General features: G+C 39.7%; 1 protein-coding gene across 6 annotated transcripts; it reads left to right on the plus strand.

Moving 5' to 3' along the window:
• Nucleotides 1-1,768: 1,768 nt before the first annotated feature.
• On the plus strand, nucleotides 1,769-17,976 carry agap2 (ArfGAP with GTPase domain, ankyrin repeat and PH domain 2). Of its 6 annotated transcripts, none has more exons than XM_057363282.1 (19): nucleotides 1,769-2,070; nucleotides 9,366-9,424; nucleotides 9,682-9,769; nucleotides 9,859-9,944; nucleotides 10,723-10,864; nucleotides 10,944-11,078; nucleotides 11,181-11,296; nucleotides 12,214-12,357; nucleotides 12,808-12,888; nucleotides 13,021-13,125; nucleotides 13,268-13,451; nucleotides 13,780-13,887; nucleotides 14,151-14,288; nucleotides 14,528-14,587; nucleotides 14,822-14,970; nucleotides 15,385-15,475; nucleotides 15,572-15,794; nucleotides 16,651-16,918; nucleotides 17,005-17,959. In XM_057363282.1, the coding sequence occupies exons 1-19, from the start codon at nucleotides 1,908-1,910 to the stop codon at nucleotides 17,209-17,211; spliced, it is 2,547 nt and encodes an 848-aa protein (XP_057219265.1). In that variant the 5' UTR covers nucleotides 1,769-1,907; the 3' UTR covers nucleotides 17,212-17,959. The 6 variants fall into 6 exon arrangements, with proteins under 6 accessions (XP_057219265.1, XP_057219266.1, XP_057219262.1 ...); XM_057363279.1 differs by lacking the exon at nucleotides 1,769-2,070 and adding an exon at nucleotides 4,440-6,591 and having other exon boundaries at nucleotides 13,280-13,451; nucleotides 17,005-17,976; XM_057363278.1 differs by lacking the exon at nucleotides 1,769-2,070 and adding an exon at nucleotides 4,444-6,591 and having other exon boundaries at nucleotides 17,005-17,974.
• Nucleotides 17,977-18,137: the final 161 nt, after the last annotated feature.

The raw sequence follows: 18,137 nt of genomic DNA on the forward strand, positions 1-18,137 counted from the left end.
TGGCGTAAAATGTCCTCCATCACTCCCTTTTCCAATTAGAAAGGTAAGAGTTCAGTTTTTAATAAGCAACAATAAACCTTGTATTGTTCATTTAAAGTTACTCTATTTTTTAATCATGTTTAATGCCTGTTTATGTTTTGTATGCCTTTACTGGGTGAGGTAACGTTATGTCAGTTAATCTTCTATAGCTTCTGGAACTAACGTTACCAGTTTGGATTTGGATTTTGGATTTGGATTTGGATTTGGATTCAATTTATAGTCATTGCACATGTACAAGTACAAGGCAACGAAATGTGACCTCTGCATTTAACCCATCCAGAGAGTAGTGAACACACGTACCCCCGGAGCAGTGGGCAGCTATCACTACAGCGCCCGGGGAGCAAGTAGGGGTAAGGTGCCTTGCTCAAGGGCACTTCAGTTGTTACCCGCCGGCCCTGGGAATCGAACCAGCAACCTTCTGGTCATGAGTCCGACTCTCTAACCATTAGGCCACAACTGCCCCCAGTGTGACCTCTGCATTTAACCCATCCAGAGAGTAGTGAACACACGTACCCCCGGAGCAGTGGGCAGCTATCACTACAGCGCCCGGGGAGCAAGTAGGGATAAGGTGCCTTGCTCAAGGGCACCTCAGTTGTTACCCGCCGGCCCTGGGAATCGAACCGGCAACCTTCTGGTCATGAGTCCGACTCTCTAACCATTAGGCCACAACTGCCCACATACGGACACTCTGTGGGCAAATGTTATTTTTGCCTGAATCTAGTACTGAGTTAGGGTGAGATGGAGGATTTGTAGTGAAAGGGTGTAGTAGCCTAAGGAGAATTTAAAGTAAACGTGGACCGCTGCTTGAGAATCTTTGGCTGAGCAGAGTAGCAACAAACTACGTCACACTTTAGCCCGCCCAGTGACGTCACGGGCGTGCGTGATATACGGGATGCAGCGTTGAAGACTGATGCTCGAAACAGACCTACATCCTTATCAGACGTTATCACACCTTAGGCGTACATTTTATAGTTTTCTTGTTTTTTTTCCCTGTCATTTCATCTAACACAGAACTTCCACTGCTTGTAAATGTCAAAGATTTAATTAATTGTGTGACAGCATGCCCCAATATGTTGACATAATGTACACGGTACATTGTCACATTGAAAGTCATGCCATTAAATGGACTCATATATACTTTTCAGGTAAATTGACATGAAAGCATGAAACGTGTTACACGAAATTCGTGAAACAGCTAAAATATTTAAAAATAATGTAAAGTTATATCAAGCCGTTGCTTTGACCAGTATGTATTTTTATTAATAAATTGTAAAATTACATTAAAGTGTGACAGTCAGGCCCCGGGCCCAGTTGCACAAAGCACCTTAAGTTTTTCCCTTAAGTATGACACTTAAGAGGTGATTTTCCTTTAGCAAAGACAATAGGAGAATAACTTAAGTAAAACTTAAGGTATACTTAAGGACACACTTAAGGGAAAATTACACTTAAGGTGCTTTATGCAACCCGGGCCCAAGTCTTCCCTTTTCTTTGTAAAGTCATTATAACCTTTGTTGTTTTCCTTGAAACTTTGCTAATTTTTAAAGCTCCAGGCGCAAATCTGAAAATAATTTTGAGGCTGCCTTCTTAAACCTATATTTGCTTTCTGTCGGCTTACTTTTTTTTCGACGGTTGCCTTGAATTTACCACAAAATCCTGTTTGTGATAGAGCAGCCTATGAGATGGTGAGACTCTTTAAAATCAGGAAGCGAATTCAGAGAGACAGAGGAAATTCATGCAAGCAAACGTACTTCTGCTCTGTGAAGCTGCATGCCTTACAGTCTACACGACTTTCTTCTGTTGTACGAAGAACAGGCAGGAAATGCTCATGGGTTACAGAAGACACTTCATGCAGTTACACTGGTTTAAATATGAATAGCACAATTAAAGTTACAAACTCGACTGCAATTCGTGCTGAGGTGAAAAGACATGAAAGCTTGCAAAACACTCTTAACAAATTTCTCAGACAGTTGGAGAAGGTTGAGGACCCGCAGATAAGGACGGGACTAAAGGTTTTCCTCCATAGCATACAAGGTGAGCTAGCTGATCGTTTTAAAAGTCAAACTTATTGCTTTTGTCCTCCAGTACACCTAATGATAGATCACAATATTATTTTTGCAAGACGTGGGGGACCTTTTAAATTTTTGGGGTGTGTTTGAACGTTCTCATTTTTTGTAGTCGTCTTTGTTATTCCCCACTACTTTGTTCTTATATGATCTCACAGGTCACCTATGTCAAACTTTGTATTTTATGAAAGGCAGCCTGATAAAATGAAATTAAGGGTTGTAATTTGTTCAGAGTTAAATTATACATCTAGTAGATTCTTCTCCATTAGACTGTGATGATTATAACTGTAACTAACAGCCCGGATGTACATCAGAATCACGGATGTGACTATTGTCAGGCCCAGGTTGAAATGTTATTAGCACAGTCTTAGAGATGTCGTGATGGTGGCAAGCTTTTGAACATGAAGTGCTGGTCCATTTCCTGTCTGACGCTCGTTTGCTGCCCACGAAAGCCACATCCTCTCAATCTTATCGGCACCACCTGTCTACAGTGCAACTCTTACACTCTGTATCTGACCCTGTTATATATATTGTGTTCCACAATATTTCTCTTATTTTTAGAATGGCTAAATTGAATGAATCTTGTCAATTGAACAAGACAGAACGTTTAATACTTGTTTGGTGATGCAACATTTTAAAATCTGTTTCAGGTTCAATGTCCACTTTTTTTTGTACATTATAATTTTTGGTGACATAGACATTTTAATATATTGTTTGGTGATACAGCTCTTTATGTACTTCCTCCTCACACTTCCTTTTGAGAACAATTATACATCCATTGCTCTGAATTGCAGCTAAATATTACAAAGTTATCAAGTGAATCTCGTTTCTAAATACAAAACTCCAAGTATTTTTTTGTAATTATCAGAAAAAAATGTGACTGGTACTTGCCCGTGCAAAACTTGCCACCATGATTCTAGAATGTTTTGGTAGTTGACTATGGGCCCAAGAAAAAATAGCCCTCTGTAACTTTGTGACATTCTGGTCCCTTGATGATTCTGCAATCTGTCTTTTTCCATATTTTACCCATTTTACAATCCTCCATATGAAAATGGTAAATTAGACCGTCCCTGCAAGCACCACTAGAGATGCACTAAGATCAAAATACTACACATCAATTGTGTTTTAATATTATTTATTTAGCACAGCTATAGATATAGAAGACAGAAAGGATGCTTGATGGTGATGATGACATAAAAATGAGTGGAAAGGGAAAGTCTTTGCTGTTGGCTTTGGAGCACTTAAGAAAGGAAACATTTAATTCAAGCTTGCAGGCCAGGGAGCATCTGTATGTCTTAACCACTAGGTGGTTTTTAAGGAGTCTTTGTAATATTTTGGTACTTATTGCTTTGGTCCTCCGTCAGTTTAGGTCTGTGCACTTGTTTTCTAATCATTTGAAAAGCAATAGCACATTTCTCTTTAATAAAGTATAGAATTACATTTATACATGTTGTGAACTACTCACCGGGTGTGTTTAAAGTGAAAGTTCACTTAAAACTGAAATTTCATCATTTACTCACCCTCTTGTCATTTCAAACCTGTATGACTTTCTTTCTTCCACAGAACACAAAAGAAAATATTTTGAAGAATGTTGTTAACTGGCCTCCATTCACTCCCATTGGTGTCCATAGAAGCGAATGGGTGCCAGCGCTGTTTGGTTACCAACTTTCTTCAAAATATCTTCTTTAGTGTTCTGCGTAAGAAATACAGTTATACAGGTTTAAAGCGACAAGAGGGTGTGCAAATAATGACAGAATCTTTTATTGTTGTGAACTAACCCTTTAATACTTAAACGGGTTAGGGATTTGAACAGAAGTATGTGCATTAGCAAAACACCTCAAATAAATGAATGAATAAGTAAATAAATGGAGCCAATTAAAGAAATGTTAAATTTGTTGCACAAATATCCGCAAATTCTTTCCTTAAATCTTCTATTGATTTGACTTGATGATTGATACCGATCAATATTGTGTGTTATTGATTTGTGAACCTTACTCAGCCGAAAATTCCTTACTTTACGACCCGGCCTCATTATTTATTTAAAAATCTACTTTTTTTAAATGAATGAATGAATTAAATTAATCTTCACCCAGTTTTGTCTCCTGCATTGCTTTTCTGGTCCCTAGTGATTAAGTCAATTCAAGTACAATTCTCAATCAAACCCACTCGACAAACAAATAAATCAATGAACTCATTAATAATATTGCATGCACTGACACAATCACCCACTCGTACACCAGACGAGCGGATGCACAGACGGGATTAGATATGAAGATAGCAAAGGATAGCCAGCGTCTAACTGGAGTCGGTGAATGAAGGAGGCGGAGATAAACCTCTGAATACCTTGGTAACAAGGGGGGGGCAGCGGCTCTTGAATCACTGTACTGACTGTGATATGTTGCACGTTGCCACCTGATACAGCGCTGGATCGAGTGCACATTTGTCACATTTCCTTTATTAACGTGTCAGTCTTGATTAGCGTTGCAATTTTCTAATCATTTTTTTTCTTTTTGTGGTTGACCTCTCTTCCTCATCAGATCTTGCATGCTGTACACAGTCTGCCTTTATTCCTCAACACATCACTGATTCTTGCTTTTTAAGCAGGGAGAGAGTGAGCGGGCGAGAGAAAAGAGAGAGAAAATGGGAGGGAGAGAGGAGGGGGTGTAGCAGTGGAAAGCAGGGGCTGGGAGCTGTCTGGCTGGTGACAAGGGCAGAGAGAGAGAGAGAGAGAGAGAGAGAGAGGTGGGAGATGGAGAGAGAAGCGGGGTATTCCTGCTCTGTGCTGTTCTGCGTGGGTTTGAAGAAGACCTTGCACCGGAGAGATCTGAGAGATCCTTGTTCATGACGCATCACTCGCCTGAACCTTTAGCACGAGATGGACCGCGCTCTTTAGTGATCGTCTGGCTTGTCTCCTTTATTGACATTGCCTGCCGCTTGACGCACCGATCACTGGAGACGTGATGGAAAGACTCTGTGTGTGGACACCGGGATTTCTCGCTGTGTGCTTGCCGTGACCGTTTCCAGCGATCCATGTGTCATATAGACTGAGTTTCACTCTTCACAGTAAGCGTCTCCTCGGTGGAGAACGTTGGGGAAACGATGTGCCTTGATCCGCGGGTAACAGCTCTGCACGTCTCCCTAATGTAAGATTACTGTCTGTCGTCCTTGAAGGAATTTTCTGTCTGATTTCTATCGCTCGCATTGTCGTTTCGCCTGACTCTTGTTGAATGTTGTCAACGAACGCAGGAGCATGCTTTTCATGCAGGTGCGGAGAGGTGGGCATACGTCTGCATGCTTAAAATAGGTGAGGGAGGACTAGAGAGCAGCAATACGAAGAGAAGAGAATGAAATGGAACTGGGTTTTGAGAAAACACAACGGTTTATATTGCAATTTTTGGCGTTACGGTACAGCACTTCTCTGAATTTTTTTGGCTGCCAAGATTATTTTGTGCTTTTCGTTCATTTCTGCCTTTGATCTGTTGAGAAATTCTGGACCACATGAACCGAACGGGTCCGTCTCAGTCCAAAACCACCTACCTTATCTCCCTCACCCTGGTGAAGGTAGAGACCACCGAGGAACATGAGTTGGAGAACACCGAGCAAACTGTGGAGGGAGCGGTGCACGACGCCGGTGGAACGAAACATCTCAAGCACGCCGGATCCAACAATGAGGGCCAGGAGCAACAGAAAATGGGTGTGGAGCTGGAGGCTGGAGAATCTATCAAAATCTCAGCGGAACAGGATACAATCCAAAGCCCGAGGGAGGACAAAGCACTTTTTACAGATGGTGTTCACCCTGGTGATGGGCAAAAATCAATAATCTCACCCGGCGCTGAAAACGGCCGGGCCAGAGAATCCACAGGAATCTCTCAGTTTTCCGTTCCACGGCATTTCTGTGACATCCCAGTTCGTGCAACCCAGCGGCCGGTTTCTCTTCTTAAAGCTCATGGGGGTGGTCGTGAATTTAAGGAGTCCAGAGAGAGCATCCACGCCTCTTCCAAAAGCCTTGACCGGAAAGACAGTCGAACTAGGATCCAGTCTCCAACCAGCCCCACTCCGGGGTCATTTCGGGCATCTTGGGCTGTAAGTGAGGTGAAAACCTGTGATGAAGACCTCAAAGGTGTTGGGATGAAAAGGCCCACTGAAGGGGATATAATAGCCATGAGAATGCAGAGTCCTCGAGCGGAGAGATTAAAGGCTGGATCTACTTCTCTACCCACTCCAATCGCCTTGATATCCAAGCCTCAACGCAAAGGGAAGAGTCGAACCTTGGACAACAGCGATCTGAACTGCCTGTCTGAAGACCTCCTGAAGAGCAAAGGTGGCCAAATGACATCTGACTTTAGGACAGCTCAGTCCCAGGGGGCTTCGGCACGTGACCGCAAGATGCTGAGATTTATTAGTGGCATTTTTACCAAGAGCACTCCAGTGGCGACCATTGTGACCCCAATCTATAGCTCCATTCAGAGAGAATCCAGTGAGGAAGAAGGTATGAGAACACAACACAACCTTTTAGATTTCTTAAGTAGAAATTGTGGGAGGGGGTCAGACCGGGTCAGCTTTATATATTGTAAATGAGAGTTAGGTTTTTTTATTATTACAAGTTAAGTAATTGAAGAAAAGAAGAAGTTTGAATTCATAACTTTTCGCCTTCACATGAGGCATTCAATTATGATTTGTGGTTTTGATTCTATTGCTTTAAGTTGTAGACTTAAGATGCTGGAAACGTCTTAGGTCTTTTCTTTACAACCACCCCCTGCTGTTTCTGTTTCTGAACTGGAAAAATCGGAATGGGAAACAAATTTGATAATACCCACAGGCAGCACGATTTTACCCAACATCCTAATCCTATCTTTGATGTATCCGCCCACTTCCTGCATTCTGATCTTCGTCTTCCATGGAAGCTTCAATCCTTTCATCACCAGCCTCATCATTTTAAACCATATCCAACCACACATTTAACACCCTAAACTGGTCCTAATCTTATAGCGAAAACCAGATCTGAAATAACTCGCTCTACAAAATGAAATGTCAAATAAGCATTCATGACTAAATTTTAAGGAAGTTCTCTGAAATTATTATGCAAGACTTTTTATTCACCCAAAAATGAAAATTCTGTCATCAGCATATTCCAAACATGTATATATTATATACGATTTCTTGGTTCTGCTGAACGCAAAAGGAGATATTTGGAAGAATTTATGCAGGTTTGGAACAATCTGAGGTTGGGTGAACTATCCCTTTAACAGCGGGGTTGGGCATAGTGCATTAAATACAGCGAAGCATCTGTAGTTTTCAGACAATGTCGCAGATGTTCGTGTGCATCAAGAGATGTTTTTTTGTCAAACGAACAAAGGATTCTTTTGGAAAAACATCTGTACGTCATAACAATACAAATGTCAACCTGTGAGAAAAATGATTCATCACATCAACTGCTAATCACAGGCTACATGTGATGCTCCACATAGGTGTGCATGCGTGTGGTCCACACGCTACGAGCAAAAGGTCTGATGTGTCTGCACGCATGAGGCGTGCGCGCACAAAATATTTACGTATGTGTTCTCCGAGCGAACAGAAGCAGCGGCTGGAGGTGGGGTTGTCATGGCAACAGGGAGGGCTGAGAGAGTGGCCCGTTGTGTGGCTGTGTTATGCCAGGGAGGGAGCCGCAGATAAAATGAATGGGAGTGAGGGTATGCGAGGAGGGGTCCTTTTGAAAACTGTCCAAAAAGGAAGGGAAAAAAAGAGGGCAGCTTTAGAACGTGACACATAGAGCATCCTGTTCCACGGGGGTGGTGTGTCGTATATGAAGGGCTTTAGAGAAGCGCATAAGGATTGTACTGTCTCAAAACACTGGCTTCAGTCCTGATGTGGCCCGCCGTACAATGACCTCATAGATTTGTGGGGGTTAAACCTCTTCCGTTTTGCCACGGGAGTGCCAACTGCGATAGCCGTCAGGCGGTTTAATGCCTCCGTGCCCGAATGCTTTATGGTCAAAACTGTGTATCACGCAACCTCCACCCCAACAAAAGCACGTCGTGACTCTCCTCGGCGTTTGATGTGACTGATGTGGCGAGTAAAAAAGCAGAGAGGGGTGTGGAGGCTTCACGCTCGCTGCTGCACGGCTACACCTGCAGTCCTTCACGCGCTGTGAATTAGTCGAGATTTATAACACCTCCAGCAGAGCTGTCAGATGAGACCAGGATGGAGCAGAGAATATCGCAATGCTAGGAAACGTTTAATGCCCGATCAGTGTTTATTTGTGTGAGAGAAGACAGAAGTTCACCTGCAGGATAAACAGAGACGGACCTTAGGCTTGAGCTCCCTTTAATCTGAGAAGATAAACGTGATTTGACATGAAGACAGGTGATAATGTCATGAACGTTCGTGATCAGTGTTGATCTGGCGTCATTGATGTGACTCATGAAGTTTCACATCACTGACGTCAAGACACCAAACAATGAGATTTAAACTGTAAATCATCCTTTTCAGAAAGCAGAAATTATAGTTGACCATTTCCCTTCTTCATTCTGTAAGATGATTTAGTCATTTATATTTTTATACTTTTAATAGCTGTTCTTGTGAAAAGCATATAGAGAGTATATACAAGCATATACAGAAGAAAAGCCCCTAACCCACAGTGTAAAACATTATTATTTTATCCTCCAGACATCTTGAGACTTGTTGAGAAGAGGTTTGCTATTTAAGTATCTGACTTACATGGAAAAACAAAATTAAAGGGGTGATTAAATATGTCCATTGACTTAAAGGGAAATAAAAGTTTATTCGTCATTTATTCACCCTCGTGTAATTTCAAACCTGTATGACTTTCTTTCTTCTGCAGAACACATACAAAAAAATGATATTTTAAAGAACAACATTGGCCCCCCATGGTATGGGCATAAAACCACTGAAACATTTATCAAAATATCTTCTTTTGTGTTTCACAGAAGAAAGGGTCATACACAGATTTTGAGGATGAAAAAAATGCTGACAGAATTTTAATTTTTGGTCAAACTATCCTTTGGGAATGGGAAACAGAGCCAAGTCCAAGCACCAGGATATCATAGATGCTCTTTTTATTTAGGTCAGTACGCACCCACCCTGAACACCTTAGCAACCGCATAACAATGCCCCGGCAACGACTCACGACATCATAGCACCGCGTGGACAAGCAGACTCGATTTTTCATTAGAAATGTATCGTACAGTTTTATTGTTATGCTTCTCCACATTTGAGCCGTTTATCACGATTTTCTTTTTTCAGCATCATGCAACAACAGTCAGGAATGGAGCCTGAACCGCGCCATCCCAGAGCTGAGACTGGTGAGATGAACCAGTTTTTATGATTTCTTAGCACTTTATTTAGTTTTAAAATGAACTGTTGAGTAAAGATGCATAGGAGAGAAAAATCAAATGTCATATCTACGGCTTTTTAAATTTTCTTAAGAATTGTAGATAAACTGCTCGTAATGATAATACGAGATAAACAAGCAAAAGAAAGCAGGTGCATCATACTGTCAGGTGTGTATTGTGTGATCTGGAGCGAGGTTTAAAAATGCCATTCATCCTGTTTCATGCAGGGGGTTTTAGGTAGCATACGCAGTGGAAAAACTGCACTTGTGAACCGATTCATCACAGGAAGTTACCTGCCACAGGAGTCACATGAGGGTAAGAATCTTGTGAACGTTTTTCCTTGAAGACTTTCAGTTAATGCTTTAGCAAAATTAACGTCATCGTTCTCTTTTTCTTTCTGTAAGGTGGACGATATAAAAAAGAAGTGCTGGTGGAGGGACAAAGTCAGCTATTGCTGATCCGAGAGGAATCCGGCCCTCCAAGTGCACAGGTGTGTGTGGCTTTGTGTACTGCGATCGCAGATATGAATACTTGGTCAGAGGAGGTAGTAAAAAACATTAAAGAGACAAAAGAGTCACCGTCAAATGAGAATGAGATGCACACTTGTGTTACTTTATGAATTGACCAAACTCAGAATGCAGCAATGCATAAAATCGAGAGTTTTGGGGCCACCACCAGGTGATGAAAAATCACACTTTTAAAACAGAAAAAATATTTTAATTATTTCGTTTTTTTCCTGAATTGACTATTTATTGGTGTTTAGGTACAAACAATGATCATTTTTGTTTAATTCTGTGAACTACTAACAATATTTCTCCCAAATTTCAAATAAAAATATTGTTTCTATTTGCAGAAAATGAAAACTGTGGAGAAACAGGTCAAAATAACAGAAAAGATGCTCTGTCATTTTTCAGACCTCAAATACTGCAAAGAAAACAAGTTCATATTCACTTTTAAGCAATACAACAGTAATATTTCTACATGCATTTAGGAAAAGTTCCAACATTATTTTTTATGTGATAACCTTGATTTTTATCACAGTTTTCATGTGTCTTGTCATGCTGTCAGTCTTTCACGTTGTTGTTGACTTTATGTCACTCCTGAGGTTTGATTTTGTTGAAATTCAACAGACACAGGACTGGAATGACCACAATACATCTAGAAATGCTTATTACATTCAAATTTGTAATGGTCTCTTTATTTTTTCAGCGGCTGTATATCGTTGTTTTGCTGTATTACTCTGTTTAACTCTTTCCTCTGTGTTGTAGTTCTGCAACTGGCTGGATGGTGTCATCTTGGTTTTTAGTCTGGAAAATGAAGCCAGTTTTCAGGATGTGTATAAGAACTACAGTGAGCTGAGCAAACACCGTAACATTGCAGAAATGCCCATTATTGCAGTTGGAACACAAGGTAAGATCTATACCCGTGCAATGTTTGCTTTAAAGATGTTTTATTGAGTAATATGATGTCAGTGTTTTTCTCTCTGCAGATAAGATTAGTAGCACTAACGTCCGTGTGATCGAGGACAAACGTGTGCAACAGCTCTGTATAGACATCCGTCGCTGTACTTACTATGAGACGTGTGCCACATACGGGCTTAACGTGGACAGAGTATTCACTGAAAGTGAGTTTCTTCTAAAAATGAATAAAATTGATGATCTTGAAATAGAGTATTACTTTCAAATATGATGCAGGTGTTTATTGGACAAACTTGTTTTCTCTTTAGTGACTCAAAAGATCGCTGCTGCCAAGAAGCAAGCCGCCCTTCTGGCCTCCTGTAAATCTCTCCCGAACTCTCCGAGTCATTCAGGAGCCTCGACTCCGCTGTCAGGGCCCGGACAGGTATCAGGCGCATGGATGCCTCTGTCACAAAAACTTTGTGAAAAAAAATATTTTTTTTAATGAACATGAAATTTGCGTTTAAATACCATTAATTTATTTTGCATTGTGACATTATTCTCATGACAATGCAGCATCATTTTAAAGAAACTGTAAAGTACAATTGTAATTATTTATCATAGTAGCTTTTGTTTATAGTAGATTGTGTTTATTTATCTTTAAAAATATAAATATAGGTAATAAATATAAGTATAGATATTCATTTTTATATTTATATAAATAAACCATGTTATTTATTTCATGATTGTGTAAAATGTGCCTAATTGTCATGATAATAATATATAAAAAATTAGGGCTTTCAAACTATTAATCACGATTAATCGCATCCAGAATAAAAGTTTGTTTACATAATGTACAGTATGTCTGTGCACTGTGCATATTAATTTTGTATTTATGAACATATATACATACACGTATACATATTTAGGAAATATTTAAATGTATTTATTTATATTTTTTAATAATTGGAATTATATACAGTATAAATGTTTATTAATTTTTTATATTTTTCCTAAATATTTGTGTGTGTGTTTATAATACAAAATTAGTATGCACAGTACGCAAACATTTATTATGTAAACACAAACTTGTATTCTGGACGCGATTAATCGCGACTAATAGTTTGACAGCCCTAAAAAAGTCTTATTGCTAATAAAATTTGACTTCATTTTCTTTACATTCATTTTTGTGTCACATTTTAAAACACTAGATGTATTATAGTGTTATGTAATGTAGCATAATCGTTGCATTGATTGTTGTATATGAGTGATTGTGTTTTTGTCTTCATCATTATGTCTAAACCATTCAACATTCCATCCCCTCTGTCCTGTTTCTCTCTCTGTGGTATTATCCTCTCTCAGGCCAGTAATGGGGGTCAGAGTAGTGATTACCCCTCCTCTTTGCCTTCTACCCCTGTGATAAGTCACAAAGATATTCGGGGTGGGGCAAGTGGAGAGGGGAGCTCTCAACGAAATCTGCCCCGGCGACGGACCTCTTTATTTGCGGTCAGTTCTTTGGTCTCGTGATCTTCCGATTTTTAATGTCCAACACCTGTGTAAAAGGGTGTGGAAACGATTTATATTTTATAATATAGTTGGCCTTACACCTAAAGAATTCAAATAATAACATGTAAATTTGTCATTGTTAAAATATTAGTATGCCAGTTTATTATGCAGAGACAAATGTAAGTAAAGCATCTGTATGTTGAATTTCATTCGATCAAAACCTGTTTAAAACTTCCTTATTTCTGCTGTTTCATTTCTTTCCGTTTGTGACCGATAAGATACACACCTCGCCTTTAAATGCTGTTCCCACAGAAGAAATATTACCAGTCTGTTTGTGAACTCTCTCTGTGGCTTTGATACTCATCTCATCTCATGAGTCATTTCTGTCTTCCTGTTTCTCTTTTTACTTTCCCCTCATTTCGATTTGATCTAATGGATCTGTTATTTTAGAACCGTCGTGGCAGTGACTCTGAGAAAAGATCTTCTGAAAGCCGAGGTGACGTGAGCGGTAGATCCGTTCCTATTAAACAGGTACGTGGAAGTTCACAGGGTTCATTAGAAGTGCAGGAATTCCCTTTTTTTAAAAAGCTAGTTTGCTCAACTTAGTCGGAATAGCTGGTCTCCAGTCTTTAAAACCATCTAAGACTTGCTTTTTTTGTACAGGGGACTTTGTGGAAACGTAGTGAACGTTCTTTAAACAAGGAGTGGAAGAAGAAGTATGTGACTTTATCAAACAACGGCATGCTGACGTATCACTCAAACATAAATGTAAGTAACACTTCAAACACCCAGAATGCACAAACTAAAAAACCCTCTGGCAATTTACTGTTACCGCTCCACATAACAACCTTCGCATCATAGCGATGAGTTTTGAACCTATAATGGCCCTGGGTTGCTTACTTATTTACAGGAATATTTACAGAACGCTCAAGGAAAAGAAATGGATTTATTGCGGGTCACTGTGAAAGTGCCAGGCAAACGTCTGCATCGCGCCGGAACACCGGGCGGCCCGTCTCCTGGTCCTGTTCTTGTCCCCGTACCCGGTGTTAATGGAATTAGTAAAGACAAGCAGACACCTGAAGGGGGCGCTACTTGTAAGTGCCAGCATACAGTAGTTAATAAAAAACTATCAACTGATAAATAAAAAAACAGCCAATGATCAGGGACGATATATCCTGTCCATCAAAAGAGGACAGGAAAATGCAATAAATTGATGCTCTGTGTATATCAAATGTGTAGAAACATCAGCAATTTGATGTTCAATAGTAATAGACGTTTAAATTAAGAACTATTAATTCGACCATTAGAATTTAGTAAATTGTAAGTTAATATAACCGCCAAACTATCGGCGGAGACATTTTATATCGTGCATCTCTACTGAAAAAGTTTCTCATAAGTTTTGCAATTTCTGTACATTCCCAGCAAATCTTCTGACCGTGGAGGAGGCATCCAGAGCTGGTTTGTCATTTCATATTGACCAAAAGGTGAAACGTTGCCCGTCATCGGTGTCGAATAAAGGGTTCAGTATGGGTGAGTAAAGTTTCATGTGCATCTCGCATTCATTTTTTTCTATATAGGTTTAAAAGACAAACATAACTTTATTAAACAAAAGTAACCACACTTCCACATAACTCATTCTGCGTGATGTTTAATATGAAAATTAATATTATTTTAGGGTACTATACTATTTTCAGAAAATCCATTTGCAGACGCCAATTTACGGTACACTTAAGCTATTCAGATGAAACTAGTTGAAATTTAAATCCTGTGAAAAAATTGTATTGTTTTAATAGACTCGAATGCAGAGGGAGCCACAAGTCCACCGTTAGGAAAAGACCACATGCCTTCTTCTCCAATGAGTGACCGAAAAAAGAAAAAAAGAAACCGAAGTATTAATCTGAAGGGAGACGCAGCGGCCGGGCAGGCTGAAGGTAAGACATCAGATTTATGAAACACTCAAATTCTGATGCCACGTTGATTCAATTTCACTCACAAAACAATACAATTTGTGAAAAGTCAAATTCTCAGTGCTGTCCGCTTTATTCCAGTGTGCACATGGTTGATTCTCTAGTTTTCTCACGATATCTTCTGCTTCTTTTTCCCTTATTCCTTCTCTTTCTTTCTTTTCTCTTATCCTCTGCTGGCCTGGACTAATTTCTTGCACTGCAAGCCAAGCGCAAAATGTGGAAATTAAAAAGCTTTGGTAGCTTGAGAAACATTAACAAAACAGGTAACCTGACTGGATGAAGTGAATGGCTGTGCTCGACTCTTGCTTGTCTTGCTTGTACTGTCTACAGTCTGGCTCCATGTCCATCTCTTGTCACATTATTAGATTAGCGCAAATGGATCCGAGTCTTCCTGTCTGTTTCTCTCAAACACATCATTATACTGAGACATTAGGCAGAGGACACAATGGGTGGGTTTTTTTCCCTCCTTGTAAATAACTGTCCTTTTCATCCAATAGAAGAGGAAAGTACGGACTTTATCATCATATCCAGTACAGGACAGAGCTGGCACTTTGAAGCTCAGAATCAGGAGGATAGAGATGCTTGGGTTCAGGCGATAGAGAGTCAGATCCTGGCGAGTCTTCAGAGTTGCGAGAGCAGAAATAAGGTGAGGCTGGCAACAAAATAGTTACTGGTCCAAAAACATGTTGTGCTTAAATGGTGTTAAAGGGCAATGAAAATGTTCATCATTTAGTCGCCCTCTTGTCATTCCAAACCTGTATGACTTTCTTTCTTCTGCAGAACACAAAAGAAGATATTTTGAAGAATGTTGCTAACCAAAAACCAGTGGCCCCCATTGAGTTTCATTATATGGACGGGAAACCACGGAGACATTTCTCAAAATATCTTCTTTTGTGTTGGACAGAAAAAGAAAATCCTACAGGTTTCCAATGACAGGAGGGTGAATAAATGACAGAATTTTTATTTTGGGGTGAACATCCCTTTAATCGGCTATATACGATGCAAATGAAAGCTGTCATTTGTAATATAATAAATACTGATGTTAAATTGCGTCTCTCAGGCACGACGGAGCAGTCATAGTGCAGCTGTTGCCTTACAGGCCCTGCGTAATGCCAAAGGGAATGACCTCTGTGTGGACTGCGAGGCACCAAGTAAGTGTGTTATAATGTGTCATTTACTCTATACCAAAGAACATTATAATAATAATAATTATGTGAATAATCATGTCAAAAATCACTTTTTTGCAGATCCAACATGGGCGAGTCTTAATCTCGGGGCTCTCATCTGCATCGAGTGTTCTGGTATACACCGGAACCTGGGGACGCACCTGTCTCGCGTCCGGTCGCTAGACCTGGATGACTGGCCCAGCGAGCTCACAAAAGTGCTCACGGCTATAGGGAACCATATGGCCAACAGTATTTGGGAGACCTGCACTCAAGGACGGCAAAAGTTGACACCTGAGGCAACAAGGTGAGATGACTTCACAAGTAAATGCTACTTCTCTTTTGTGGTCAGGTGGTCTTTGTATTGTATTACTTTTGTGTGCGGTGTACACAAACAAAGCAACTTTTTATTGATAACCAAAAAGAACAGGGAAGAGAGAGAAACTATTATAGTGCATGCACATGTTTTTCCCAAAGAGTTGAATAGTGAAAACTGGAAAACAAAATGATACACATAGAACATATACATGTTATATATCATGTATACAGATTCTTATATTTTTCACTTATACATAATGTATTATTCGCTGTAAACTGTATTTTATGCTTTAAACTAGGGCTGTCACAATGTCAGATTTTCAGTAGATATCTGTCTGTGCTTTAAAAAAAAAAAAAGGTCAAATTCATCTTTTATTTCGTGTTTTCCCTTTTTGACCAATGAATTCAACTCAAAATAGGAGTATATAAAGGTAGAGAGATAGAGTTTGTAAATGTTGTGGCTCTTAAGACAAAACTTTTAAATAGGTGCTGAATTATTGATGATATTATCAAATGAGCAAAAAAGATTAACACAATATCGGTAATCATAGAGGTTATTCTCAATACTTGTCTATTGTGAGACCCCTACTTCAAACAATATACATTGCAGTTAAGAAATGACATTTTAAAATCTGGTTCAATTAAACAAAATTCAAGGTACATGCTGTATATTATTATTTTAGATATTGTTTCATTTATTTTAAGATTTTTTTCTGGAAATGAATGCTGATGCAAAAGAAAAACAAACTATTTTACAGTATAGCTATACGCACAAAATATGATTCGGCTGTTTTATGACATGGATGTAAACATAATTCAGTCTTTGCTTTGTGTGTGTGTTTCAGAGAACAGAGGGAATCCTGGATCCGTGCCAAATACGAACAGCGGGCGTTTGTGTCGCCCTTGCCCGCTCAGTGCTCAGAGGGCACAATGTCATCCTGGTTACTCAGTGCAGTAATTGACAGAGACCTTCCCAGACTTCTGCTTCTCCTCGCACACAGCACCAAGGATCTGATCAACATCCCTCCTGAGGGAGCGGGGCAACAGCATCACAGCGCATTACACGCGGCATGCCAGCTCGGAGATGTAGTCATGACGCAGCTCCTGGTCTGGGTGAGCATCCATCTCCTTTTTTTTCTTTTGTTGTATTGTATTGTATATATGTTTCTAACAGATTTACTGTAACTCTCTCTGCAAAGTACGGCAGCGATGTCAAGTCGAAGGATCCGCAGGGTAGAACGGCCCTGACGTTGGCGCGTCAAGCCGGAAGTAAAGAGTGCGCTGAGATTCTTCTGCAACACGGCTGTCCCAGCGAGACCTCGCCCACGTCCCCCACACCCGTTCTGTCCCGCAAAAGTAGCATCACGAGCGTGGGCCGTGTCAATTCCAGGCGGAGGGTCTCGTAACCCCGTGAACTTTCACGATCATAAAAACATTTCTAAACAGGGCGGTTTTTATTTCTTCATACGGAGTTGTGTGTTCTGTGCGTCTGTGAAACTCTGTCCCAGGATATCATCGACAACGCTGTATTTATATGCATACATCCCTGCGGGTTCCTCAGAGAAGGGAACAATAAAAAAGAAGAAAAACCTTTAGCGTCCATCCTAGAACAAGCTTAGAAAGACAGCTACAAAAATGCCTTTTTAAAAAAATACGGAAACTGTTCTACCAAGTAAAAGCAATATTATTTATAATATGCTGATCTAACTGTAGTATAGATGCATCACAAGGTCAAATGTAGCTTGAGAGTTTCCCAAAGCAATCTGAGGGACTGTATTTACCGTTAGGACTTGTCATTTTCATCGTTCTTTAAAAATAGACATCATGGCTGAGGGTATTGTAATGTAACATGTTTATATCCAGAAGAAATAGTATTTGTCATTGTGCATCATTTCTAAATACTATAGACAATAAACTCAGATCTTCAAATCTGTTTGGCACTGCTCTTTATTGATCACAAGGCCACGGAAAGGTTCACATTCAAAGAAGATTTGAGATCTCAGATAGTTGGGCTGGATCGTGCATGAAAGAAAAAGCATTAAACAATTTTGTCAAAATATATAACATTCGTTACATATCCCTATTGATCTTTGTGTATTTTACATGTATGTATTTGCTCAGGTCAATCAGAAGATTAACCTATTATTATTATTTTTTATTATGCTCTTCTCTATTTAAACGACATATAAATGTATAATATAGGACGTTTCAGATCAAGTACCAACCACAATAAAATGCTTTTATAAATGTTTACAAACATTTTCATACATTGTTTAGTGTTTTCATTTTCCTATCGTGATTCGTGATACAGTTGGGACAAAATGATTTTAAA

Source organism: Triplophysa rosa, linkage group LG21 (assembly GCF_024868665.1).
Source record: "Triplophysa rosa linkage group LG21, Trosa_1v2, whole genome shotgun sequence".
Classification (NCBI taxonomy): Eukaryota; Metazoa; Chordata; class Actinopteri; order Cypriniformes; family Nemacheilidae; genus Triplophysa; species Triplophysa rosa.